Genomic DNA, 27,888 nt, shown 5'->3' with positions numbered 1-27,888 from the left:
CACATATGAATCTTGTTGAGGCAATATGCAACCAAGAAAAACAAATGACAACTATTTGACAAACACTTTTAGTCACAGTCCAGAATTTAGTTACGAGACACCTTGTTGCAAAATATGCCATCTGATGTTCTCCATCATACGGTTTAACCACAGATGTCTGATATTCCATGCCAGCCCCAACTCTGGCTGTATGTTACAGGCCCGTCTGTATAGAGGAGCGGTTTCCTGGACACAGATTAAGCCTATTCCTGGACTATTAAACAAGGTCAATGGAGAGTCTCCATAAATGCTTTAGTCCAGTACTAGGCTTAATCTGTGTCTGGGAAAACGTCCCATAGAGTTCTTCATTTTACACCAGCAGTACAGCATTAATGCAGCCGTCGTTCTCTGGGTTATTTGTCACCTGGGCGTATTTACCTGGGGAAGAAGAGACATTTTAATCCCTACATTTCAGAAATTTAATTACACTGAGATTGCATGCAGTTTTATATTAGTGTTGTCAGGAGTGAGATCAATCTAATATATTGCCATCACTCCCTATTCTTTACTTTGGCCACACCCGTCTTATCAGACATTTCTGCACCGTTTAATAAAAGTATACATCCTCCTGTAGCAATACCGGACTACACCAACCCCCACAATTCTGCAGCCCTCTGGTTAAATAAATAACATATAGGGCCGGGTTCCCAGACAGTCTAAGCTTAGTCGTGGACTAAACATGTTTAATGGAGAATCTCCATGGAAAGTGCTTTTTAGTCCAGAACTAGGCTTAAATTGGTGTCTGGGAAACCGGCCCATATTGATCCAGATAAATATCCATGTGAGAGGACAGGAGCTGACTCACCCCAGATGACCTTTCCCCCCTGCGTTACCAGGCCCAACTCGCTGACGTTGACCTCTACCACGGTTCCCTTGGTGATGACCCCCAGGGTGGTGTAGAGGGGTGACGAGGGGTTCTTCTTCACACCCAGGATGGGGAGACAGAATGTGGCCTTCAGCTCCGGGTGGGTCACATGGGCCTTTTTGAAGCGTAGACCCTGAAGAGAGGAAAGGGCAGAGGCGGGTGGGACATTTTTTTCAGGGTTTTTTGCCTCTTAACTAGGAACATCATTGAAAGAAGTGGAAAAACCTGTTCAACACTGAGCCCACTGGAGGAAGTTTGCCAATGGTTCCCAAAGAGCAAAAAGGTTTAAGTCAATTTAAGTTGTTTTACGTCATTTAGTTGAATGCATTGGTTGTAACTAAGTTGCTCTAGACTGATACATTTGTAAAATGTAGTCGCTCACACAGTGATGAGGGTGCTAACACGTCAAAGTTTCAAACACTGCAACTAACTGAGAAAGGCGTCAACATGCCAAATACTGTATATTAGAGAATATACACATTAGGGCTGGGGGATATATTCAAATTAATTCTCTGTTTGCGTGATATTCCAAAATGCATGTATCGCATAATTTAGTTTTGTATTTACATCCACTTGTTCTCATGTCTTTTTGGAATTGTCTCGTTCGCTCTGTCTGTGCACCTTTCCATTCACACCAGAGATCTGTATATAATGACGAGATGCTCATGTCTCTGTCCTAACAATGGGAGTCGTTGTCCCAAAGGCGGGAAGGCAGGTGACAAACTTAGGTTAAAAATAAGCCCATAGAAACGCATTGGGCTTCATTTGTACAGATTTTGGCAAGAGTTAACTTGCATTTGAGGTTTGGTCCAACAGAAATCGGTCATATGGACAAACACATGGAGACATTATTTTACTGTAAGAGGATAAATTAACCTTTCGAATCATACCCTGTTGATGTTTCAACTCAAATCTTGAGCAGAGCATACACTACTAAAAACGGATGTACCGATTTTCATTGTGGAAAATGAATGCTCAGTTTCACACGCATTACTGCAGCATTTTAGTCAAATAAAGATTGATACAGGCCGTTTAGTCGGTTTTATAAAATGTGCAATAAGCATTAACTTATGGCAGAAAGGGGCAGTATTGAGTAGCTTGGGGTGAAAGGTGCCCAGAGTAAACTACCTGCTCCTCAGTCCCAGTTGCCAATATATGCATATTATTATTGGATAGAAAACACTTTGAAGTTTCTAAAACGGTCTGAGTATAACATAACTCATATGGCAGGCAAAAACCTGGGAAGAAATCCAAACAGGAAGTGGGAAATCTGAGGTTGGTCAATTTTCAACCCAGCCCTTATTGAATACACAGTGGGATATTGGTTATGTTGCACTTTCTAAGGCTTCCACTAGATGTCAACCGTCTTTAAAAACATGTTTGAGGATTCTACTATAAAGGAGGGGCTCATGAGACCGTCACAGTAGTGAAAGAGGATTGAGTCAGAGGTCTGCCAGCAGTCACGCGCTGCTCACATGCATTTCACATGAGAGGTAGCTGCGTTCCTTTGCTTTTCTGAAGACAAAGGAATTCTCCGGTTGGAATATTATTGAAGTTATGTTAAAACCTCTTGATACTACCCATCCCGGGTCCGGGAGCGTAACACAGAACAAAAGCAGAAAAATACTAAGCCCACACTTCCAACAACTAAACAAGTTCAAGTCCAGCAGTCATTTGAAAGAGTAAGAACATTTCAGCGAGACAACTCAAAAGGAAAAATCCATTAAAACGCCAAGATAATGAAATTCATTGCCCGTGACAATCAACCTTTCTCTGTTGTGGATGATGTTGGCTTTCCCCGACTCGTCGAGCACCGGTACACACTACCAAGTAGGTGCTATTTTTCAGATGTTGCCCTACCGGAGTTACAGTATTGTTGAAACACATCCATGAGCTACTTGCTATGGGCGCCACTGGTATTAGCTTCACAACTGACATTTGTACCAACGATGTCAGCCCCATGAGCATGCAGAGTCTGACAGCACAGTGGGTCGATAATGATTTCGTACTGAAGAAAGCCGTATTGCATGTTCAAGAATGTGCTGGTGCTGGTAATAATGACAATTGCAACAATACTCAATGAACACTTATTTTAACCTAATACACTGCTCAAAAAAAAAATCCACTTAGGAAGCAACACTGATTGACAATAAATGTCACATGCTGTTGTGCAAATGGAATAGACAACAGGTGGAAATTATAGGCAATTAGCAAGACACCCCCAATAAAGGAGTGGTTCTGAAGGTGGTGACCACGCTGGCGGTGCTTTCACTCTAATGGTAGCATGAGACAGAGTCTACAACCCACACAAGTGGCTCAGGTAGTGCAGCTCATCCAGGATGGCACATCAATGTGCAAGAAGGTTTGCTGTGTCTGTCAGCGTAGTGTCCAGAGCATGGAGGCGCTACCTGGAGACAGGCCAGTACATCAGGAGACGTGGAGGAGGCCGTAGGAGGGCAACAACCCAGCAGCAGGACCGCTACCTCTGCCTTTGTGCAAAGAGGAGCACTGCCAGAGCCCTGCAAAATGACCTCCAGCAAGCCACAAATGTGCATGTGTCTGCTCAAACAGTCAGAAACAGACTCCATGAGGGTGGAATGAGGGCCCGACGTCCACAGGGGGGGGTTGTGCTTACAGCCAAACACCGTGCAGGACGTTTGGCATTTGCCAAAGAACACCAAGATTGGCAAATTCACCACTGTGCTCTTCACAGATGAAAGCAGGTTCACACTGAGCACATGTGACAGACGTGACAGAGTCTGGAGACGCCGTGGAGAATGGTCTGCTGCCTGCAACATCCTCCAGCATGACCGGTTTGGCGGTGGGTCAGTCATGGTGTAGGGTGGCATTTCTTTGGGGGGCCGCACAGCCCTCTATGTGCTCGCCAGAGGTAGCCTGACTGCCATTAGGTACCGAGAGTCAGGGTACATGCAACAGTTTAGGCGGCCTGGCTCGTTGCAAACTAATTTGCCAGATTTTTACATATTTATGACATAACATTAAAGTTTGTGCAATGTAACAGCAATATTTAGACTTATGGATGCCACCTGTTAGATAAAATACGGAACGGTTCCGTATTTCACTGAAAGAATAAACATTTTGTTTTCGAAATGATAGTTTCCGGATTTGAACATATTAATGACCTAAGGCTCATATTTCTGTGTGTTATTATATTCTAATTAAGTCTCTGACTGAGCTGTGGAAAGCAGCAGCAGGCTCGTAAGCATTCATTCAAACAGCACTTTCCTGCATTTGCCAGCAGCTCTTCGCTGTGCTTCAAGCATTGCACTGTTTATAACTTCAAGCCTATCAACTCCCGAGATTAGGCTGGCAATACTAAAGTACCTATTAGAACATCCAATAGTCAAAGGTATATGAAATACAAATGGTATAGAGGGAAATAGTCCTATAATTCCTATAATAACTACAACCTAAAACTTCTTACCTGGGAATATTGAAGACTCATGTTAAAAGGAACCACCAGCTTTCATATGTTCTCATGTTCTGAGCAAGGAACTTAAACGTTAGCTTTCTTACATAGCACATATTGCCCTTTTACTTTCTTCTCCAACACTGTTTTGTCATTATTTAAACAAAATTGAACATGTTTCATTATTTATTTGAGACTAAATTGATTTCATTGATGTATTATGTTAAGTTCAAATAAGTGTTCATTGTTCATTCAGTATTGTTATAATTGTCATTATTACAAATATGTATATGTTTAAAAATAACATTTAAAAAACGTCTGATTAATCGGTATCGGCTTTTTGTGGTCCTCCAGTAATGGGTATCGGCGTTAAAATAATAATCGGTCGACCTCTAATATATACACACACACACAATAAATATTTTTATACACACACACACATATATATACACACACACAGTATGCTAGTGAGTAATGGCGCCATCCTCCTTACCATGGGTCTGATGAAGCGTTCATATTTGGGAGGCTTGCGGGTGAAGTTGTCACCTACAAAGCACACTTTGGTCACCATCCTCTTCCAGGCCTTCTTCTGCCTCTTGCCTGTACGGATTACTTTGAGCACCTCCGTCTCCCCCTGGGCCCGAACCTTGGGCAGGGGCACCTCCCATTTACCCTACAGGGAGAAACAGAATATCCGATCAGAGAGCATTTCAGGACACCTTTAAGAACCTGTTTTCAACTAAACTGGCTTGGGCTTTGCACACTTTCATTGAAAGTGCATTTAAGTTAAGGACTAGGCTTAATATGGGATTGCTGGAAACCAATCCATACAGTTTTATGTTGACATTTGAAACAATGTCAGCTAGGTATTGTTCCCTTTTATACAAGATAATCTGTCCAGACATACACTGTCTTCGGTGAGACATGATGAAAACACAAACAAGAAAAAGAAAGGCATCGAATACTCACAGCCTTCTCCTTCCTCTTCTGTTTGATCATGTTGGAGAGGATCTTGGCGCGTGACTGTCCCTCTCTGTCCAGCAAGTAGGCTGGTACTGCTCCCTCAGGCGTCTTGTCGTCGTTCTTCTGCTTGGTCTTCCTCTGTTCGTGCATTTTGAGGCTGTGGTGAGACAGGTTGTGGTACATAGCTGTCAACAAACAGCAGCAATGGCAAATCAAAGGAAACATTTGTTTGCCCACGCTACAGACAGCTATATTGGTCCATTAATACAGGACTAGTAAAGGCCCAGTGCACTACTTTCAAAAAAATGTTATTCTGATTTTTCAAAGGGTGCTGCAGCATGGTAGTGTATGACTATATACTCACGTCTTCTTCATCTGGATCTTCTCAGAGTGCCTCTGTTTGTGGTAGAGTTTGGCCTTCAGACCAATCATCTTCCTGGCTTTATGTGAGCGCTCATGGGCCTCACGGCTCTCCTTCTTCCTCTTCCTCTCCTGATGGTCCAGGCGCTGGCCATGGCGCTTGCGATGTAACTCAATGTGTTCGTTCTGGGGCTGGGGTAAGAGGCAAAGAAGGATTACAATTCGACTTATTTTTAAAAGGGTTAGGGCTTTCTGAATGTGTGTTAAGTAAACAAACATCACAAATAATGAATTATTTCTGAATATATAAAGATCGGCTTACTTGGCTTAAGCATCCTCAAAATATGTTTGGAATGATGACCATTAAAGTAACTTGGTTAGCTAATTGCGGATTGATTAGCGTTAGCTACTTGAGGTAAGGCAAGATCAAAACAATTCAGTCCAGCGGGCCTATTCCTATAGTATATTTCATTGTAATTTCAAATGGTATTAACTATTGTGCATCGGATTTGCAAATATGTATCTGAAACAAGCCGTGGTTTTATATCTAGAGCAGTTCGACCAACAAAACACATTTGAGACACTGTCGTCAGGCGTCTGCCACATGTTAGCTAGGCAGCTAGCTAACTTTGCATGCTAACACATTTTCCCATCAAATGTTATACGTGAAACGTGGATATCTTACCATTTTGTGTCTTTAATGTTACGTGTTCGGGTACAATACTTATTTGATTTAATTCGTTTTTTCAAATGTGTTTTTCTTTCGTCGTTTTGACTTAAGGCTTGGGTCTTTGGTGTTTATTTTCCCCGAAGCCAGAATTTTAGAGGAAGTACGTGACTGGAGTGTCCTCAAACAAATTCCGGAATGAAACCTGGTGCGAGGGTTCAGGAACTGTCCCGTTGCACACTATAAACTGTATGTACTAAATTGATGAGTTACCTATAAATTACTAATACAATTTTAAAAATCTGGCCAGTTTTAATACTCATTACACTTGGCTTTTTAAAATGTAAAACCGAAAGAGAAATTCTGATGGGAATGCTGCTTGGGAATGTATTTTGAAGGTTGCTTTCATGAGGAAAGTGTGAGGAAAATTAGGAAAATGTGGATAGAGTTCTTATAGTTGGATCATTGAGATATGAATACATTACTGTTTTTGATTATTGTTATCATGAAAAATGATTGTCAGGCATTTAAAGAATGTGTTTAGCTTATTTGACAGCCAGTTCAAGGCCAACAGTAGGTACTAAGTTTAGAGTTGAGCAGGGGAGAAACTGCCATCAAGGCAAAGAATCTTTGAAGAATCTAAAATGTTTTTTTTATTGGTTTAACACCGTTTTAGTTACATGATTCGATGTGTTATTTCATAGTTGATGTCTTCACTATTGTTCTACAATGTAGACAATAGTAATATTAAAGAAAACCTTTGAATGAGTAGGTGTAAACAAACTTTTGACTGGTACTGTAGATATAAAACACTGTGTTTAATCAAATAAACTAGGCTATATGTACTGAACTTGTCTGATCCTTTAAGTAAGGCTGTTTGATTAAATAATTATGACACAAATTACTCAAGAGGGAGCCAAAGATCAAGCCTAACCAGAGGAAGAAAAAAAAAACAGTTTGATGCTCCTCCCACTGCTGCTGGCCTTCACAGATTCTGCCATTATGCTCCTGAAGTTGCCTGTAATAGGCTACGCCAGCAGTCAGCAACCTTTATCATTTGGAGTGCCAATTTATCTTACACATTTTACCAATCTGAGTGCCAGTTGTGATTTGCATATATTTGTGGAACAGTTTCATCTAGTATCTCAATCATTATCTGTGGTTAATCTACATTCTAAATCTAAATTAAAATTATACAAATCTAAAAGTAAATTGCCATTGCCAACTATGTAAAAATGGCCTACATAAACACAAAACATAAAAACATTGTAGCCAGCAGGTAGAAAATATCCTGATAAAAATACACATTCTATTAATCACATTGGCTACCCCATGACCTGTCTTTAACAAACTTGAAATATTGTATCAACAATCAACTGTATCGCCTGAAACTTGCTCTACCAATCATGAAACTATTAAAATATCTATATTTTTAATTTAACCATTATTTAACTAAGCAAGTCAGTTAAGAACAAATTCTTACAATGACAGACTGCCAAAAGGCCTCCTGCAGGGTTGGGGGCTGTGATTAAAAATACATTAAATATAGGACAAAATACACATCATGATAAAAAAGAGACAACACTACATAAGAGACCTAAGACAACATAGCATGGTAGCAACACAACATGGTAGCAGCACAACGTCGTAGCAGCACAAAACAGGGTAAACATTGTGCACAGACAACAGCACAAAGGGCAAGAAGGTAGAGACAACAATACATAATGCAAAGCAGCCACAACTGTCAGTAAGTGTCCATGATTGAGTTTTTGAATGAAGAGATTGAGATAAAACTGTCCAGTTTGTGTGTTTGTTGCAGCTCGTTCCAGTCGCTAGCTGCAGCAAACTGAAAAGACCAGCGACCCAGGGATCTGTGTGCTTTGTGGACCTTTAACAGAATGTGACTGGCAGAATGGGTGCTGTATGTGGATGATGAGGGCTGCAGAAGATATCTCAGATAGGTAGAAGTGACGCCTAAGAGGATTTTTATAAATAAGCAACAACCAGTGGGTCTTACGACGGGTATACAGAGATGACCAGTTCACAGAAGTTTATAGAGTGCAGTGATGTGTCCTATAAGGAGCATTGGTGGCAAATCTGATGGCCGAATGGTAAAGAACATCTAGCCGCTCCAGAGCATCCTTACCTGCCAATCTATAAATTACATCTCCATAATCTAGCATGGGTAGGATAGTCATCTGAATCAGGAATAGTTTGGCAACTGGGGAGAAAGAGGATCAATTTCGATAGAGGAAACCAAGTCTAGATTTAACTTTAGCCTGTAGCTTTGATATGTGCTGAGAGAAGGACAGTGTACCTTCTAGGCATACTTCTAGCCATACGTACTTGTATGAGAAGACTACCTCAAGCTCTAAACCCTCAGAGGTAATAATCACACCTGTTGGGAGAGGGGCATTCTTCTTACCAAACCACATGACCTTCGTTTCGAAGGGGTTCAGAACAAGGTTAAGGGCAGAGAAAGCTTGTTGGACACTAAGAAAGCTTTGTTGTAGAGAGTTTAACACAAAATCCAGGGAGGGGCCAGTTGAGTATAAGACTAAGATTCTGTGCCCTCAGTTTCCAACGCCAGTTACCTCAGGACAAACACAGCTGTAGGCTATTTGTGCACAGGATAAGAAGTAATCAGGTATTTTATGACGTTTCCACTGGATAAGAGCATTACATTTTTCCTTTTAATGCCGAGTGGTTATCGAAAGAGAGGGCACTGGAAATATTGTTCAAAGACTTTAAATAACTATTGTCATTCTCAATTGATTCTAAAAACAGACTTAGTTGACTTTCTGTTTGAGGTGATGAAAAATTACATTGAGAAGCTCCATAGCTCATTAGTGGTGGTGAGTTAAAACAATCAGAAATACAGTGCCTTGCGAAAGTATTCGGCCCCCTTGAACTTTGCGACCTTTTGCCACATTTCAGGCTTCAAACATGAAGATATAAAACTGTATTTTTTTGTGAAGAATCAACAACAAGTGGGACACAATCATGAAGTGGAACGACATTTATTGGATATTTCAAACTTTTTTAATAAATCAAAAACTGAAAAATTGGGCGTGCAAAATTATTCAGCCCCCTTAAGTTAATACTTTGTAGCGCCACCTTTTGCTGCGATTACAGCTGTAAGTCGCTTGGGGTATGTCTCTATCAGTTTTGCACATCGAGAGACTGACATTTTTTCCCATTCCTCCTTGCAAAACAGCTCGAGCTCAGTGAGGTTGGATGGAGAGCATTTGTGAACAGCAGTTTTCAGTTCTTTCCACAGATTCTCGATTGGATTCAGGTCTGGACTTTGACTTGGCCATTCTAACCTGGATATGTTTATTTTTGAACCATTCCATTGTAGATTTTGCTTTATGTTTTGGATCATTGTCTTGTTGGAAGACAAATCTCCGTCTCAGTCTCAGGTCTTTTGCAGACTCCATCAGGTTTTCTTCCAGAATGGTCCTGTATTTGGCTCCATCCATCTTCCCATCAATTTTAACCATCTTCCCTGTCCCTGCTGAAGAAAAGCAGGCCCAAACCATGATGCTGCCACCACCATGTTTGACAGTGGGGATGGTGTGTTCAGCTGTGTTGCTTTTACGCCAAACATAACGTTTTGCATTGTTGCCAAAAAGTTCAATTTTGGTTTCATCTGACCAGAGCACCTTCTTCCACATGTTTGGTGTGTCTCCCAGGTGGCTTGTGGCAAACTTTAAACGACACTTTTTATGGATATCTTTAAGAAATGGCTTTCTTCTTGCCACTCTTCCATAAAGGCCAGATTTGTGCAATATACGACTGATTGTTGTCCTATGGACAAAGTCTCCCACCTCAGCTGTAGATCTCTGCAGTTCATCCAGAGTGATCATGGGCCTCTTGGCTGCATCTCTGATCAGTCTTCTCCTTGTATGAGCTGAAAGTTTAGAGGGACGGCCAGGTCTTGGTAGATTTGCAGTGGTCTGATACTCCTTCCATTTCAATATTATCGCTTGCACAGTGCTCCTTGGGATGTTTAAAGCTTGGGAAATCTTTTTGTATCCAAATCCGGCTTTAAACTTCTTCACAACAGTATCTCGGACCTGCCTGGTGTGTTCCTTGTTCTTCATGATGCTCTCTGCGCTTTTAACGGACCTCTGAGACTATCACAGTGCAGGTGCATTTATACGGAGACTTGATTACACACAGGTGGATTGTATTTATCATCATTAGTCATTTAGGTCAACATTGGATCATTCAGAGATCCTCACTGAACTTCTGGAGAGAGTTTGCTGCACTGAAAGTAAAGGGGCTGAATAATTTTGCACGCCCAATTTTTCAGTTTTTGATTTGTTAAAAAAGTTTGAAATATCCAATAAATGTCGTTCCACTTCATGATTGTGTCCCACTTGTTGTTGATTCTTCACAAAAAAATACAGTTTTATATCTTTATGTTTGAAGCCTGAAATGTGGCAAAAGGTCGCAAAGTTCAAGGGGGCCGAATACTTTCGCAAGGCACTGTACTTTAAGACGCCTCCCGGGTGGCGTAGTGGTTAAGGGCCAGAGACTCTGGATTCCCGCCCAGGATCTGTTGTAACCGGCCGTGACCGGGAGGTCCGTGGGGCGACGCACAATTGGCCTAGCGTCGTCCGGGTTAGGGAGGGGATGGCCGGTAGGGATATCCTTGTCTCATCGCGCAACAGCGACTCCTGTGGCGGGCCGGGCGCAGTGCGCGCTAACCAAGGTTGCCAGGTGCACGCACATTGGTGCGGCTGGCTTCCCGGGTTGGATGCGCGCTGTGTTAAGAAGCAGTGCGGCTTGTGTATCAGAGGACCATTTCCCCAGCCATGTTGGCGGGAGGTCAAGGCTCGGCAGTGTGAGCATTTCACTCACATTTGAGAATAAAAATAGAGTACAGTAGACTCATCAGGTAGCACCATAGAGATAGATAGGATTCTAGTGCCCAAAAGCCTGTTTTAGCATGGGCAGCGCCATTGAGGAATTTCACTATTTTGAAGTAGTCAACCGTGAGGAAACATTCCATAACTGCAAGTTACCTTGACCTTATACCCCTTCAAACAAACTAGGTGGCAGTGTGCACCCTTTCAGTTTGTTTGCCAGCTCACAGAATTTGGACTACAAAATGGAGACTGTGCCCTCATGGTGCCGCTCAGACGCCATAATGGGACAGATACAATGATGCGATGTCTAAGTCTAAGTCCATGTTTAGCACCTTTGACCAAGGTCATATTCACTTTTTCTACAGTATGTCCCAGGTCGTAATGAATCTAATCTTTCCTCCTCGGTTTCAGGGCTACTCTACCGCCCTGCAAACTCTGACAACGCCACCTTCTCCTTCCAGCTGGACAGCTACGAGGCCATGAACCTCCAGCACCAGAACGAACACTGCTCAACAAGATGGCTGGCCTCGCCTGATGACGTCACCTCCTGTTCCTAAACTACAAGAAATAGCTGCAGGATTTGAGATTGTTGCACTTCGAAACTGAACAGTTATGGTTTGATAAATCTCAGCATCCAGTTCAAGCATGTGGCATGGCCACACTCACAAGAGACTAGGATTGGACTAATGGACTTTTGTACCGAACAAGAGCACAATTCAGTTGTTATAGTATGTTTCTGTGGAATATACATGATGTTTGAATGTAAATGGAAGCCAGGAATGCCACTGTCGATACTCTCGTAAGGGTGTTTGCTGTGCAAACAGATTAATCAAGAACATGGTAGTCCGTGTATGAGAGCATATAGTAGTGCTGCTGAACATATTGTAGGAAAATGTATGGACAATGTATGAAAGATGATCTTGTGATGATATGTGTCATTTCCATGAGTGTGTAAAACTATCACACTTCAGGTGTCCACAGCACTGTACACAGACAACTGACCTTGCAAAGGTTTATTATTATTATTAAGTCCCATGTGGCTCAGTTGGTAGAGCACGGAGCTTGCAATTTCAGAGTTTGAATCCCACGGGGGACCAGTATAAAAAAAATATGAAAATGTATGCACTAACTACTGCAAGTCACTGTAAGAGCATCTGCGAATTGACTAAAATGTAATTATTAATAATTTGAATCATACATTCATATAAAAACAAATGGTTTTCTAAAAACAAGATCAATGTGACATTACATGGAATGAGGATTGTTTTTAAACACATTTTGGCTCGTATCAGTGCATCAATGAAGTCATGAAGACGATCACAGTGGTCTTCACTTTTCATTCATTCACTCATGTGCACAGTAACCTGTAAAGAGAGGCTCAGCTGGGATACCACGCCTGGGGAGGGAGAGAGAGTTACCAGTCAAGAGAGAGGACAGGAAGAGAGAATTACCACATTGTATACTACCGTTAAGAGTTGATCATTCTTTTTACTACAACTGGGGGGCCACCATGGAATTAAATAGAACAGTAATACAGAGAAGTAAACTTAGCAAAAAAAAGAAACGTCCCTTTTTCAGGACCCTGTCTTTCAAAGATATTTGGATTTTTACGAATTAACTTCACAGATCTTCATTGTAAAGGGTTTAAAACACTGTTTCCCATGCTTGTTCAATGAATAGACAATTGTTGTGGGCGGTGTGTCACAGCATCATCGGACTGAGCTTGTTGTCATTGCAGGCAATCTCAATGCTGTGTGTTACAGGGAAGACATCCTCCTCCCTCATGTGGTACCCTTCCTGCAGGCTCATCCTGACATGACCCTCCAGCATGACAATGCCACCAAACTGATCTTTCTGTGCGTGATTTCCTGCAAGACAGGAATGTCAGTGTTTTGCCATGGCCAGCAAAGAGCCCGGATCTCAATCCGATCTCAAGCACATCTGGGACCTGTTGGATCTAGGGCTAGTGCCATTCCCCCAGAAATGTCTGGGAACTTGCAGGTGCCTTGGTGGAAGAGTGGGGTAACATCTCACAGCAAGAGGTGACATCTGGTGCAGTCCACGAGGAGGAGATGCACTGCTGTACTTAATGCAGCTGGTGGCCACACCAGATACAGACTGTTACTTTTTGACCCGCCCTTTGTTCAGGGACACATTATTCCATTTCTATTAGTCACATGTCTGTGGAACTTGTTCAGAATATGTCTCAGTTGTTGAATCTTGTAATGTTCATACAAATATTTACACGTTAAGTTTGCTGAACAGTTGACAGTGAGATGACGTTTCTTTTTTTGCTAAGTTTATGTATCTCTATGGGAACGACTTACTGGACCATGCGACAACGGTGCTTGGCTAGACGACTGTAGGCATCGTTTAGGTCCCTCACATCCCTGTCACTCCACAACCGCTCCCCCACAGCACTGGCACGGGGCCTGAGCATAGGAAACACATTATGGGACCAACATACTTCTTAGTAATTAATCTGTAGGCTATAACATTGCTGAACATATGTGTGAGATAATGAAACATCCTTTCTCATCTATTATTGATGTGGCATTGCCTGGTGTACCAGAGTCTAGGGGTCAGGTTGGTAGCATCCACATATTCTCCCCACAGACATGCCTCTCCTCCAATCACCAGCTTTTTCTGAGCATCTGTGCCTGGGTTCAAAGGGTAATTTAGGGGTCAGGGGGTAATCACCTTCACATAAACATCATATATGTAAACATTTATGTATGACAATTTCTGTATTTAATCTTACCATGTGAACACAGATTTTGGAGGGACATTTTTCTGCTACTTCAGTCAACAGGTTTACACTTAGTTGCACAGAAATCCAAACCGTGTGACCATCGGCTCATTAGAAAAAAAGCAGATGGCTTTTGGCACGGTGGGGGTTTTCCCTATTCAGACTCAGAAAGTGGGTGATCTCAGAACTGTGTCACATTAATCCACTAGCACTCTACAACAGCAGGGCCAGGCAAAGTCTTTCTTTATCACAAACCATAAAGCAAGTCAATCACTGTATTGGTCTTTGCTGCCCTACTGTTAATATTGAGTGAGGTATTGTCAGTGGTGGAAAAAGTACCCAATTTTCATACTTGATGAGAAGTAAAGATACCTTAATAAAAAATGTCTCAAGTAAAAGTGAAAGTCATCCAGTAAAATACGACTTCAGTAAAAGTCTAAAACTATTTGGTTTTAAATATTCTTAAGTATCAAAATTGTAATTGATCAAATGTACTTAATTATCAAAAGAAGTATAAATCATTTCAAATTCATTATATTAAGCTAACTAGGCAGCACAATTTTCCTGTTTTTTCATTTACCGATAGGCAGGGGCACACCAACACATCAAACGACACGTGTTTAGTGAGTCCGACCAAATCAGAGGCAGTAGGGATGACCAGGGATGTTCTCTTGATAAGTGCGTGAATTGGACCCTTTTTCTGTCCTGCTAAGCATTCAAAATGTACCAAGTACTTTTGGGTGTCAGGGAAAATGTATGGAGTAAAATCTACATTATGTGTCTTTAGGAATGTAGTGGAGTAAAAGTTGGCAAAAATATAAATAGCAAAGTACAGATAAGATTTTTTTTTTTTAAGACTTATGTAGTACTTTACACCACTGGGTTTGTGATGAGTGTTGGGGCCAGTGTGCATAATGACAAACTAAGAACTCCTCAAACCCTAAAATGAACAAGCACCATCTAAGTTGGACATTTTAAGGATGCACGAGTTGTACCAACACAAAGACCAGTAAGAGCCGAGGAATCGTACTTTTCCAGAAATAAAGCCTCTGTCCAAAGCATCTAGATGGGCTGCCTGTGTAAACACAGCCTAATTCTGATTTTTTCCCCCCAATTATTATTTATTTATTTTTAATTAGTGGAGAACAATATCAGAATTTATCTGCCTGTGTAAACACAGCCATATAGGACAAACACCATTGAAGTTCTATGGGTCGGCCTTGTAAATGGCCTGCCAGTCTTGGCCGTAGGAGATGCGGTTCAGGTACCAGGGTGTGGAGAGCAGGGTCTGGTAGCCTGATGCTGTGACCCTCGTCATCTCAGCCTGGTACTGCTACTGGTTACCTTTCCAAATGTGGATTAGTGAATCTGCCTTCAGCTACATACAGTAGACACACAGATACACATGCAACATGTGATTGAGAAATAGCCTTAGCAATTAGGAGTATTATTAGTACTGATTAGGGTAGAGTAGTATTTTTTGGAGAAAAACATGAAATAGAAAAACAAAATGCCACAGCAGAGCTCACATGGATAAGCTTGCATCAGGGTACATTCAAGATGCAAAACAACAGAGCAGTGACCAATTGAAGTAGCTGTCCTCTTGTCAGATGCTTCCGGTGGGGTGGTTTTCATCAATGCATTGGCATTCGTCTCTCTTCGAGGGTAGAGATCACAATACAGGATGCACCAATTTCAAGAGATATATATATACATACACAGTGCCTTGCGAAAGTATTCAGCCCCCTTGAACTTTGCGACCTTTTGCCACATTTCAGGCTTCAAACATGAAGATATAAAACTCTATATTTTTGTGAAGAATCAACAACAAGTGGGACACAATCATGAAGTGGAACGACATTTATTGGATATTTCAAACTTTTTTAACAAATCAAAAACTGAAAAATTGGGCGTGCAAAATTATTCAGCCCCTTTACTTTCAGTGCAACAAACTCTCTCCAGAAGTTCAGTGAGGATCTCTGAATGATCCAATGTTGACCTAAATGACTAATGATGATAAATACAATCCACCTGTGTGTAATCAAGTCTCTGTATGAATGCATCTGCACTGTGATGGTCTCAGAGGTCCGTTAAAAGCGCAGAGAGCATCATGAAGAACAAGGAACACACCAGGCAGGTCCGAGATACTGTTGTGAAGAAGTTTAAAGCCGGATTTGGATACAAAAAGATTTCCCAAGCTTTAAACATCCCAAGGATAATATTGAAATGGAAGGAGTATCAGACCACTGCAAATCTACCAAGACCTGGCCATCCCTCTAAACTTTCAGCTCATACAAGGAGAAGACTGATCAGAGATGCAGCCAAGAGGCCCATGATCACTCTGGATGAACTGCAGAGATCTACAGCTGAGGTGGGAGACTCTGTCCATAGGACAACAATCAGTCGTATATTGCACAAATCTGGCCTTTATGGAAGAGTGGCAAGAAGAAAGCCATTTCTTAAAGATATCCATAAAAAGTGTTGTTTAAAGTTTGCCACAAGCCACCTGGGAGACACACCAAACATGTGGAAGAAGGTGCTCTGGTCAGATGAAACCAAAATTGAACTTTTTGGCAACAATGCAAAACGTTATGTTTGGCGTAAAAGCAACACAGCTGAACACACCATCCCCACTGTCAAACATGGTGGTGGCAGCATCATGGTTTGGGCCTGCTTTTCTTCAGCAGGGACAGGGAAGATGGTTAAAATTGATGGGAAGATGGATGGAGCCAAATACAGGACCATTCTGGAAGAAAACCTGATGGAGTCTGCAAAAGACCTGAGACTGGGACGGAGATTTGTCTTCCAACAAGACAATGATCCAAAACATAAAGCAAAATCTACAATGGAATGGTTCAAAAATAAACATATCCAGGTGTTAGAATGGCCAAGTCAAAGTCCAGACCTGAATCCAATCGAGAATCTGTGGAAAGAACTGAAAACTGCTGTTCACAAATGCTCTCCATCCAACCTCACTGAGCTCGAGCTGTTTTGCAAGGAGGAATGGGAAAAAATGTCAGTCTCTCGATGTGCAAAACTGATAGAGACATACCCCAAGCGACTTACAGCTGTAATCGCAGCAAAAGGTGGCGCTACAAAGTATTAACTTAAGGGGGCTGAATAATTTTGCACGCCCAATTTTTCAGTTTTTGATTTATTAAAAAAGTTTGAAATATCCAATAAATGTCGTTCCACTTCATGATTGTGTCCCACTTGTTGTTGATTCTTCACAAAAAAATACAGTTTTATATCTTTATGTTTGAAGCCTGAAATGTGGCAAAAGGTCGCAAAGTTCAAGGGGGCCGAATACTTTCGCAAGGCACTGTATATATTTTTTTATACATTTGCAAAAAAGTGTCTAAAAACCTGTTTTCGCTTTGTCAGTATGGGGTATTTATTGTATGTAGATTTATGAGGATTTTTCAATTATTTAATCAATTTTAGAATAAGGCTGTAACGTAACACAATGTGGAAAAAGAGAAGGGTTCTGAATACTTTCTGAATGCACTGTATGTCAACTTCTTGCTCATAATGTTTAACGTGCTACAGTGTTACTGGTCTTGAATGTAACCCTGATATAAGAGAAGCATTGTGCAGCTGAAAAACAACGCATCATGAATGCCAAGTGAACATGTACAGAAAGGAAAATAACTGACAATGTAGGAATTGTCAGGGATAGTATTTGGAAAGTAATACCCTGCAACAAGCCATGAAGATGTATACTTCGGGCCACCTGTCAACATTGTAATACTGTGTTTCTCAATAATGGTCCTGGGGACCCATAGGGATATTGTACTTTATGCCCTAAAATTACACAGCTGATTCAAATGATCAACTCACCATCAAGCTTTGATGATATGAATAAGGTTTTTAGTGGTAAGGAAAAAAACAAAATACCCCTTTGGGACCCCAAGACCAGGATGGAGAAACATTTTTAATAGATGTAAACAAGACACTTTTTCAACTGAATAGGCTGCTCTCAAAACCAGCAAGAGCTAATGGCACAACATAGAGCCGAACCCGCCTTCCAACAGTCACCATCTCCCTACAAAACTTTCTTCCAGAGAACAGAGATTTCGATACAGCTGTGCAATATTAAAGCGCAAACCTGTTGAGTGAAGTCTTTCAGTTTTTAATCACTATTTTGGCATTTTCAGCCCTGGCGTGTTAGGCCAAAACACAGGGAAATTCCCATATATATATTTTACACACGTTGAGAGTATAAAAACACCATCTGATGAAGCCAACTGACCCTTGAAACTGAGCGGCTCGGCTCTGTAGAACTTCTGCCAGTCCTGTCCATAGCTAATGTAGTCTAGGTACCAGGGGGCGGAGAGGATGGTGGTGAAGCCTGCCTCCGTCACCTTCTGAAGCTCCTCCTCCACCTTGTTCCCCATCCACACATGCACTACCGTGTCCGACTTCAACTGCAAGTATTACACTGATTTGTTAGACTCAGAGAACATATTTGTCTGTGTATTATTTGTGGATGTGGTGGTCAGACTTGGGTTTCAAATAGCCGATCGATTCAAATACATTGAGCGTTTGCTTGAGTCTGATGGGAATTCGATTAAGCTTCCTCGAATCCCCTCTCTGCCGGGAGGGCCAGATGGGTGGTATTTTCAGTTTTGGGACATTTCTTTTGGTCTATTAATCCAGGCAAGCTCAAACAGACACAGATAGACTTATGTGTGAAGTTATGGTGGTTATCAGATAGTATTAGCTTTTCCTTTCCAACTCTAACAGGGGGGAAACTATAGAAGCTAAGCCATGAAGCTAAATGTACTACTATGTAAACACCAGGCAAGAAGTGAGTAGGGTAACTGAAGATATATTGATTATAGAAGTATCAGAATTTGATTTCAGAAAATGACCCTTTGATTTCTAGACATTAGAGTGGCTGCTTTTCACTCTGCCAGTGCTTATAACTGCTGTTGTTCTGCTACCTTAACACCGTTGTCAAAGACCTCCTGCCAGATCATGTAGCCCTTGTTGGTAGTGGTGATGATATCCAAGAGCCTATCATGTGACAGAAAATAACCACATGATAATGTGAATAATTAAGCTTAAGAAAGAAAAAAAAAAGAGTGGAAATCAAGGAGAGGAAATCTTTGAGAATATATGGATAAATTACGGTTTTTCAGGTTGGCGTAATTTGTTTCACTTTAAGGCCACCCAGAGGTCTGAATGAAGACACACCTCTGGATGTAGAAAGACTCCAGCTTGCTGTAGTCCATCCCAAAGCCTTGCTGCTCCATGAACTTCTGGATGTCAGGGTTGGACTTCCTGTGGATCACAGAGGCAGAAAGTAGAAGTGTTTTTATTGATGCGCTTGATGTTGGCCAAGACACGGCCAACAGTACGGTTTCTGTGATTTAATTTCCATTGAGTGTCAAACAAGCCAGTGTCACATTGCTGTTGGCTATTGACAATTATTGTGGTCATAAATTTGTAGTGGATGAGGAGTCTGTGGTTAAGTGGGTGCTGAATATGTTAACTGTAACTCCCATTGGAAAATGCATGTTAAATGTCCCTGTCTCACCAGCAGCTGAAGTCGACCTCATCTCCTCCCAGATGGACGTAGGCATCAGGGAACACTGTGTTGACTTCCTTGAAGAACATGCTCATAAAGTCATAGGTGGTGTTGAGCATGGGGTTGACCGGTCCGAACGAACCAGAGGGGCTGGCTCCAGAGTAACAGGGGGTCAGCAGGTCCTTCTGCCCTGGAAGGGGTGAGCATGGGGGGGGGGGGAAGCATGAGTGAGAAGGGTGCATTCTAGAGGAAGGACGTGTAATTTGGTGCAGATAAAACCAATGCAATATCAGGTAGCTGCATATTTCAGTTAAATTCTTACAAAAAGATTATGAAAATGTGCATGTCTAAAGGACAAAAGACAACCCTGACCCCCTAGAAATGAACCCCTCGATACAGACAGAAAATGTTCATCTGAATGACCCCACATTCACCTTTGCCCCATGACTGAGTGTGCCCAGGGGTGTCAAACTCAGGGACAACCCGAATGCCCCTTAGGCGAGCAAACTCGATGATCATCTTCACATCAGAAGGCGTGTACACATGTGTGTACGGGTGGTATGCTCCCTGCAGTCACAGGATAGAAAAAGTTATCTACACACATTTGACATTTATATGAAACATGCATAATTTATGCACGTCCCGTACTTCATGATCACAAGGAAGTTCAGACTGGTTATATATCCCTACATCTATTATTACAGATGTGTTAGCAATATGATGGCTCTACCTAGCCCTTTCAGGTGTGGGAAACTGAAGGCATATCAGCTGAAATGGGACCAGGATCTCAATAACAATGCCCATCTACTCACATGTTGACTCAGCTGGGGGAAGGTACGGCTCAGGTAAGGGAAGGAGGGGTCATCTACTATGTGCCAGTGGAAAACATTGAATTTGTTCCACGCCATGGCTTCCTGTGTATGGATTGGGGGAGAACATTATGTTATGAGTATGACGTTATGCCATTATTAGAAATTGAAAATGATTTGATCATATGGCCAACGCAAACATTTAACCATAACAACAGTGAACTGAAATCAGGATCCATGTATCGTCCTCTCACCAGATTGGCTAAAATTACTTTGATGGGCAGGAAGTGACGAGAGGTGTCCAATAAGAGGCCTCGATGTGCAAACCGTGGGAAGTCGTGAATGTCTGTCCTATTGATGCTTTTCTGTGAAAAAAAAAAAAAAGTAAAATGAAATTATTCTTGAAATATTGGTACAATTTACACAATGAATACTGAGTCACTGAGGCCAAAACCATGATGTTAGATTGAAAATAGCTTGCTAAATTGAGGGCAACAATGTCCAAATGTGTTGATGCAATACAAACACTTGGAATAATAACAAATTAAAACCGGTGAGGTAGTTTACTTCCGTAATCATACGACTGGTGTTCAGACATGGGTGAGGCCTCCTGGTTGAATGTAGCAAACTATTCACATGGCACTAACGCAAACTTACTGCTCCATATTCATCCTTATACACCAACTGGCTAAAAGTCTCCAGACCTAGCAATTAGGAAACGAGACAGAGACAATGGTTAATCAACAGTCACAATCGCAACGATTGCAAAGACATGCTTTACAACTAGGGATGTGCACCTTACCATTTCAAGAGGATTCGATACGTACCTAGATGTATGGGCTCCGATACCATATAGGACAGATATGTTTTAGTTTAGTTTGAAACGATTTGTGAGAGTCGGTTTGATATGTGGTGTGTGTAAATTATGTATGTCTATAGTGCATGTACTATGTAGGCTCCTGAGTTGAGCCATAAGGGAGACTAGGCATCTACCATCTCATTACCACTATCAGATTAGGGGGGTGCACTGTATCCCGTTTTTGGTCCCCCCACTTTGGTTATGAAATTTTTGCAGATGAAATGTTTGAGATAGCTAATTTCTAAACGATAAATATTGATTCTATGACATTAGCTATGACAAGGCCAATACATAGCACAACTTTGGATTTCACCCCCCCACATATCAAAATCAAATGGGTTTGATCGTTTGGAAGTTAACAGAGTGATCTTCTCTTCTTTCACTTCTGCCACACAGTTCTCCTTGCTGTCCTCGTTATGAAGTTATGAACTTTACCCTGTATATCAAAAAACGACCAAATACTCTGATTGTTTAGAGCAAAACTACCAACACTTTTGCAGACGCTCTTATCCAGAGGGACTTACAGGAGCAATTAGGGTTAAGTGCCTTGCTCAAGGGCACATCAACAGATGTCACCTAATCATATCTGGGATTCGAACCGGCAAGCTTTCGGTTACTGGCCCAACCTCTTAAACTCCATGCGGGCTGCCTTTTACTGAGGAGTGGCTTCCGTCTGTCCACTCTAGCATAATGGCCTGATTGGTGGAGTGCTGCAGAGATGGTTGTCCTTCTGGAAGGTTCTCCCATCTCCACAGAGGAACCTTAGAGCTCTCTCAGAGTGACAGTTTGATTAGGCTACTGATATCGCCTGGAGTTGTTCTGCATTCAAAATGACTTGTAGATTAACAACAAAATAGTTACAAACAGTTTGACACTGAAGGATAGGACTTCAGTTGTCACAATAGATGGTCTGAAGAACGGAAGGTATGAAGAACGTAATACGAGCAACAACAACAAATTGAACTTCTGATTCAGAACGTTTGAATAGATGGTTCCCGGACCCCAAACTGACCCAAATGTATCGGTCAGAAAATCTATTCAAACGTTCTGAATCAGAAGTTCAATTTGTTGTTGTTGCTCGTATTACGTTCTTCATACCTTCCGTTCTTCAGACCATCTATTGTGACAACTGAAGTCCTATCTCAAACATTTGAATCTGTGACCGATGGGTATCGGTGAATTGTTACATCCCCATTTAAAACACACTGCTGCAAACTGCTACAACTACTACAGTGTAGTGTTGTAAACAGTACAATGATTTTTTTTTCTTTTACCTTTATTTAACTAGACAAGTCAGTTAAGAACAAATTCTTATTTTCAATGACGGCCTAGGAACAGTGGGTTAACTGCCTGTTCAGGGGGCAGAATGACAGATTTGTACCTTGTCAGCTCGGGATATGAACTTGCAACCTTTCGGTCACTAGTCCAACACTAGGCTACCCTGCCGCCCCCTCTCAGGACAACAGTACTATAGAAAGTACAAGCTCTCAAGGTCTAGACACAAGAAACTCTAAAGGCAACCACAAAAGTTGCACATGGGTTATGAAAACAATAACAAACAAAGGGTTATTATAGTATGAAAATAGAGGATGTGGTGACGGTCTTGAACAAACCTCTTCATCAGAATATAAACAGTGTGTAGAATAAAAGCCATGACCCCTACCTCTCAGAGCTCCCCACACCTTAGGTGCTTTCAGCACAGCAACAGGAGAGTCCACTGACAGTTTGTCTGTGGAAAGGCAGAGAGAACACAGTCCTATGTTGTGTTTTAAAATGTGTTAACATCCAATAATGCAAATTGATTCAAAGATATACATTTGGATAGTTACCCATCTAGGTAAGTGAATGTGTCTTCTTTGATGTGTAAGTAAATACGTTCATTTCTCTATTAGTTTGGGGCCTTGAAACTCATCCACGACCAAACTTGCATGTGTACTACTGGTGTGCATTCATGAAACAGTAGCTAAGGGCCTTCACAACAAAGATCTGACCGTAGAATAAATCCATTATCTCCAACACAATCCAGGTAATCCCTCTGTGGGATAATCTCAATTGCATTTCCTTGATTCCTTGCGTCTGCTCTTCTCGACTGCATCTCAAAACCCATTGGATGAGAAGGTCAGAGGTCCCGCCCTTCTGACCATCTCATCCAATGGGTCTCCCTCTTGGTCTACTACTGACGTAAAATATACTGGCAGACATAAACCGCACCAGAGGATAATACTCCCCTAAACACTGGTGTGGGATGATGAGACCCCGATCCCTCTGGGGAGGCCCCTCCACTATACGACTGAAGTCTCTTATTTGCATATATCCTGCTCCAGTCCCAAACTTGAAAACATGTGCCCATAGTCACAGAGTCTCAGGAGTGCTGATCTGGGATTAGGTCCCCCCCTGACCATATGCTTTAGAAATCAGATCCTGTGTTAGCACACTCTGAAAGTCTTTGTGCATACTTAGAACACCAGCACCTGTCTTTTCTTACTAGCACTGACCTTGCTGACAGCAGTTTTATTGTGGTAAAATGTACATATTATGACTGAGATATGTAGTTGTCTCTCCTAGCTACCTTAAGATGAATGTGTAACAGTATAGCTTCCGTCCATCTCCTCGCCCCTACCTGCGCTCGAACCAGGGACCCTCTGCACACGTCGACAACTGCCTCCCCCGCAGCATCGTTACCCATCGCTCCACAAAAGCCTCGGCCCTTGCCGACGTCACCGATTGAAATGCTATTAGCGCGCACCACCGCTAACTAGCTAGCCATTTCACATCCGTTATACGCGCACCCCGCTAACTAGCTAGCCATTTCACACCGGTTACACTCACCCCCCTTTTGACCTCCTCCTTTTCCGCAGCAACCAGTGATCTGGGTCACGGCACCAATGTAACTACTTCAAGGTCTCAAAGCGAGTGACATCACCGATTGAAATGCTATTAGCGCGCACCACCGCTAACTAGCTATCCATTTCACATCCGTTACACTCACCCCCCTTTTGACCACCACCTTTTTCCGCAGCAACCAGTGATCCGGGTCAACAGCATCAATGTAACAGTATAGCTTCAGTCCGTCCCCTCGCCCCGACCCGGGCGCGAACCAGGGACCCTCTGCACACATCAACAGTCACCCACACAGCATCGTTACCCATCGCTCCACAAAAGCCGCGGCCCTTGCAGAGCAAGGGGAACCACTACTTCAAGGTCTCAAAGCAAGTGACGTCACCGATTGAAATGCTATTAGCGCGCACCACCGCTAACTAGCTAGCCATTTCACATCCGTTATACGCGCACCCCGCTAACTAGCTAGCCATTTCACACCGGTTACACTCACCCCCCTTTTGACCTCCTCCTTTTCCGCAGCAACCAGTGATCTGGGTCACGGCACCAATGTAACAGTATAGCTTCCGTCCCTCTCCTCGCCCCTACCTGCACTCAAACTAGGGACCCTCTGCACACATCATCGTTACCCATCGCTCCACAAAAGCCGCAGCCCTTGCTGAGCAAGGGGAACAACTACTTCAGGGTCTCAGAGTGAGTGATGTGACAGATTGAAACGCTGTTAGCGCACACCCCGCTAACTAACTAGCCATTTCACATCAGTTACAAATGCAGTATAATTGTAAGTCGCTCTGGATAAGAGTGTCTGCTAAATGACTAAAATGGAAGAAGACAAACACCATGCCTGTGAACTCACATGACTCGTCAGATGTCACACTGGGGTAGCTGTCACACTCAGAGTCAGCTGATGTGATCCACACCTGTAATTCAGACATGTCAGAGGCCAATGCCTTTTTGCTCTTGTTTTGCCCTTGTTTTCTGGAACTGGTAAAGATGTACTCATCATACCTGAAGGAAGGAGGAACAAAACCAGTGTGTCATGTTTGTGTGACAATTGGTCTAGAACCCCAGGAGGAGAAGAAATGTAAGTAGAATATCTATCCATAATACACTTCAGCAGCAAGCCACTTGTATTTATACATTCATTTATCTAGTACTTTTGAAAAACATTCAGATTGATACATCTGTAGGCCTAATAAAATAAAAAATTAAAGCAAACGTTATTCGAATGGAAAATCTGCAGTTTAAACAATAATAAGCGACACCTTTTGGGGTCAACAGTTTAGGGTTGGGGCTGGAGAAATGTAACGCCTCATTCATAAACTCATGAGGCAATTAATTTATATTCTTCAAGAGTCAATGGGTACATTCATTTAAAAGTCAAACTACTGATGTAGCAACCGCATATTGCCACTTTAAAAGGAGCTAACGCAAAACAAACAAATCATGAAAGCATGCTGATTGATGCCTGTTATTTACACGACTCGGTCGTCTTACCTTCGATATGCATTTTGAAGAAGTCTGCAGCTCGCACCAGAAGACGATTCTTTAGCGTCGAATATATGGAAGCTAGCACCGCTGAGTTTGAATACTACCGTGGATATTTTGACTTTCTGAGGCAACGGCCAAAGAGATCCATATGGAGAATCACCCAGAGTAGGCTCCTCGTCTATTTCAGCGTCATTATAATCATAATCTTGCGTTGCCCAGCAGACAACAACCGCGAGCAACAACGCTGCAAACTTCAGCGTTGCAAACATGATATGCTATGGTGTTGCCAGTCGACTGACAACTGGCAAGACTGCATTAGCCTCGAGCGGGTGGGGCTTGAATCAATGTGGAAATAGGACGAAATCTAATCTAGCAAATCATATAAAACGTGTCTTTATTTATATATTGAGCCATGAGACAGTAAATCACTGAAAATCGAGCATTTGTTTGGTTAATGGTCAAGCAGCCAGTGTAATATGTGACCACAGGGACTGGCTAGATGACCTTTCAATCTAGCTATCTGAGGACTTTCAACTCATAAATCATGTAAAGGAAATATAAATACATTATTTATGAGTTAGAGGTCCTCAAGATAGCTAGGCTATTTATTGTAAATACCTACTACAAGTATGAGTGTCTAGAATATCTCCACAAACACATTACAACATGATTATGTTTATTTGCTCTCATCTCCACCGGATGGATTAAAGTCTTATTGCCACATAAATAGATCATGGTTAAAAAAAAAGCATATGGCCAAAATACATAAGCAGGTTGAGGGATAATCTAGCCAGTACCTATGGTCACATATTACGCCGGCTGCCTGAACATTGACCAAACGAATGTTCGATGTTCAGTGACTGAGTAAGAAGACTTGATAATATGACTCCTTGCTCTTTGAACTTTCTAGAATCAACCTTTTCTCAAGCTTTAATTTTCTCCAGCAAGTGGCGATGTTGTCACAAAAACAGTCATGTTTCACAAAATTGTTTCAGACTCTAATGAAGTTTTCATTCAGTCTCACATCAATCTCAACAATATCTCACCATTTCACAATTTCTAAGTGGATTAATTATTTGTGACAATATGTTTCAAGCAGTAAAACGTTTGAAATTTTGCCAATGTTGCATGCCAAAATGACCTATATCCATCTAAACGTACTGTCCCGTGTCTGTCTGTCCATTATATTTTACAAATATGAACACATTTAGGTGTAAAGACCCTGGCAGGCAAAATATATATTCCACGTAATTTGTACACTAGACTATGTTGGGTCATGGCCAGGCCTCTGGTCACGTGTATATTGGCACACACCTACAGTGCCCCCAGAAAGGATTCCATACCCCTTGTCTTATTCCACATTTTAGTGTGTTACACCCTGAATTCATAATGGATTAAAGTAACAAAACACATTTCACCCCTCTACACACAATACCCCATAATGACAAAGTGAAAACATTTTTTGAAATGTTGCCCATTTATTGAAAATGAAATACAGAAATGTCTCCCTGAAATATTCATGTCTCTGAGTCTGTGCATGTTAGAATCATCTTTGGAAGCGATTACAGCTGTGAGTCTTTCTGGGTAAGTCTCTAAGAGCTTTGCACACCTGGATTGTACAATATTTGTCCATTATTATTTTCAAAATTCTTCAAGCTCTGTCAAATTGGTTGTTGATCATTGCTAGACAACCCTTTTTAAATCTTGCCATATATTTTAACTGTGAGTCAGTCTTCTTGGTAAGCAACTCCAGTGTAGATTCGGCCTTGTGTTTTACGTTATTGTCCTGCTGAAAGGTGAATTCATCTCCCAGTGTCTGGTGGAAAGCAGACAACCAGCTTTTCTTCTAAGATTCTGCCTGTGTTTAGTCCCATTCCATTTCTTCTTTTTTTTAATCCAGAAACACTCCTATGATAGAGAAATATGTGATTCTAATGACATCATCAACCAATTAGTAGGCAATACCTACTCAAAATTGATCAAAATCACGATGCACACCTATGATGTCATTGGAAACGCTTATCTTCCTCTATGTTTTAGTACAAAACGTAGAAATGCACCAATTTCACATGTTGATGTTGCGATGGTGCTGGAGATGATGACTATGAAGTTGGAGAATGGTGACGTTTCCCATTAAGGAAGTTGACTTCATGGAAATCAAATGTAGCCTAATAGAAATCATATTGTGTGCATTTTATCATCCAGTAGGCCTTATATGGTGTGCAAACAAATCTGAACTCACGTCTATATTACAGAGTGGAGGTAGGCTGTGGGCTATTTAGGCCTTCTGACGGGTCAGGATACCATTTGTCTGTTTGTAATAAAGGGCACAGTTCTGCAGGTGAGTAAATTGTACTACTCTTAGATTTGAGACGCCAGACTCTTTCTCACTGACTATTTTACTGTTT

At 41.8% G+C, this 27,888-nt stretch overlaps 3 protein-coding genes and 1 long non-coding RNA gene across 5 annotated transcripts in view; 2 read left to right on the top strand and 2 right to left on the bottom strand.

The window, feature by feature from the left end:
* Nucleotides 1-54: 54 nt before the first annotated feature.
* Nucleotides 55-6,531, bottom strand: LOC110523366 (ribosome biogenesis protein NSA2 homolog). The gene is made up of 6 exons (XM_021601997.3): nucleotides 6,343-6,531; nucleotides 5,662-5,849; nucleotides 5,304-5,454; nucleotides 4,828-5,007; nucleotides 845-1,037; nucleotides 55-417 (listed from the first exon to the last, which is right to left on the bottom strand). Exons 1-6 carry the CDS (start codon nucleotides 6,343-6,345, stop codon nucleotides 350-352), a joined length of 783 nt encoding a protein of 260 aa, XP_021457672.1. The 5' UTR covers nucleotides 6,346-6,531; the 3' UTR covers nucleotides 55-349.
* Nucleotides 6,452-13,453, top strand: LOC149983187 (uncharacterized). Its single transcript, XR_016495913.1, has 2 exons — nucleotides 6,452-6,573; nucleotides 11,613-13,453. It is a non-coding gene; the product is annotated as an uncharacterized LOC149983187 (long non-coding RNA).
* On the bottom strand, nucleotides 12,200-26,002 carry LOC110523365 (beta-hexosaminidase subunit beta). 2 transcript variants are annotated; one of them, XM_021601996.3, is made up of 14 exons: nucleotides 25,487-26,002; nucleotides 24,846-24,997; nucleotides 22,815-22,880; nucleotides 20,950-20,996; nucleotides 20,547-20,657; nucleotides 20,296-20,397; nucleotides 19,918-20,050; nucleotides 19,493-19,673; nucleotides 19,150-19,236; nucleotides 18,897-18,969; nucleotides 18,203-18,377; nucleotides 13,771-13,861; nucleotides 13,529-13,633; nucleotides 12,200-12,597 (listed from the first exon to the last, which is right to left on the bottom strand). In XM_021601996.3, exons 1-14 carry the CDS (start codon nucleotides 25,747-25,749, stop codon nucleotides 12,546-12,548), a joined length of 1,638 nt encoding a protein of 545 aa, XP_021457671.1. In that variant the 5' UTR covers nucleotides 25,750-26,002; the 3' UTR covers nucleotides 12,200-12,545. The 2 variants fall into 2 exon arrangements, with proteins under 2 accessions (XP_021457671.1, XP_090090196.1); XM_090234070.1 differs by lacking the exon at nucleotides 22,815-22,880 and having other exon boundaries at nucleotides 25,487-25,845.
* Nucleotides 24,863-27,888, top strand: part of enc1 (ectodermal-neural cortex 1) — a 40,417-nt gene continuing 37,391 nt past the window's right edge. The window contains exon 1 of the mRNA XM_036976989.2: nucleotides 24,863-25,073. The gene's annotated coding sequence lies outside the window, so the exon portion shown is untranslated. The remainder of the gene's footprint in view (nucleotides 25,074-27,888) is intronic.

Source organism: Oncorhynchus mykiss, chromosome 5, assembly GCF_057628025.1.
Source record: "Oncorhynchus mykiss isolate SJ-2025 chromosome 5, ASM5762802v1, whole genome shotgun sequence".
Lineage (NCBI taxonomy): Eukaryota > Metazoa > Chordata > Actinopteri > Salmoniformes > Salmonidae > Oncorhynchus > Oncorhynchus mykiss.
This window is presented reverse-complemented; position numbering and strand designations above follow the sequence as displayed.

What these genes read in the sequence shown, in the direction of transcription:
- LOC110523366 (XM_021601997.3), bottom strand. An exon ending in AAGATCCAGATGAAGAAGAC is followed by an intron (nt 5,455 to 5,661) that starts GTGAGTATATAG and finishes GTCTCACCACAG; the next exon opens with CCTCAAAATGCACGAACAGA. An exon ending in GGGGGGAAAGGTCATCTGGG is followed by an intron (nt 418 to 844) that starts GTGAGTCAGCTC and finishes CTTCTTCCCCAG; the next exon opens with GTAAATACGCCCAGGTGACA.
- LOC110523365 (XM_021601996.3), bottom strand. Translation starts at nt 25,749, where the DNA reads ATGTTTGCAACGCTGAAGTTTGCAGCGTTGTTGCTCGCGGTTGTTGTC. An exon ending in CTTCAAAATGCATATCGAAG is followed by an intron (nt 24,998 to 25,486) that starts GTAAGACGACCG and finishes TCCTTCCTTCAG; the next exon opens with GTATGATGAGTACATCTTTA. An exon ending in CACTCAGTCATGGGGCAAAG is followed by an intron (nt 19,674 to 19,917) that starts GTGAATGTGGGG and finishes CACCCCTTCCAG; the next exon opens with GGCAGAAGGACCTGCTGACC.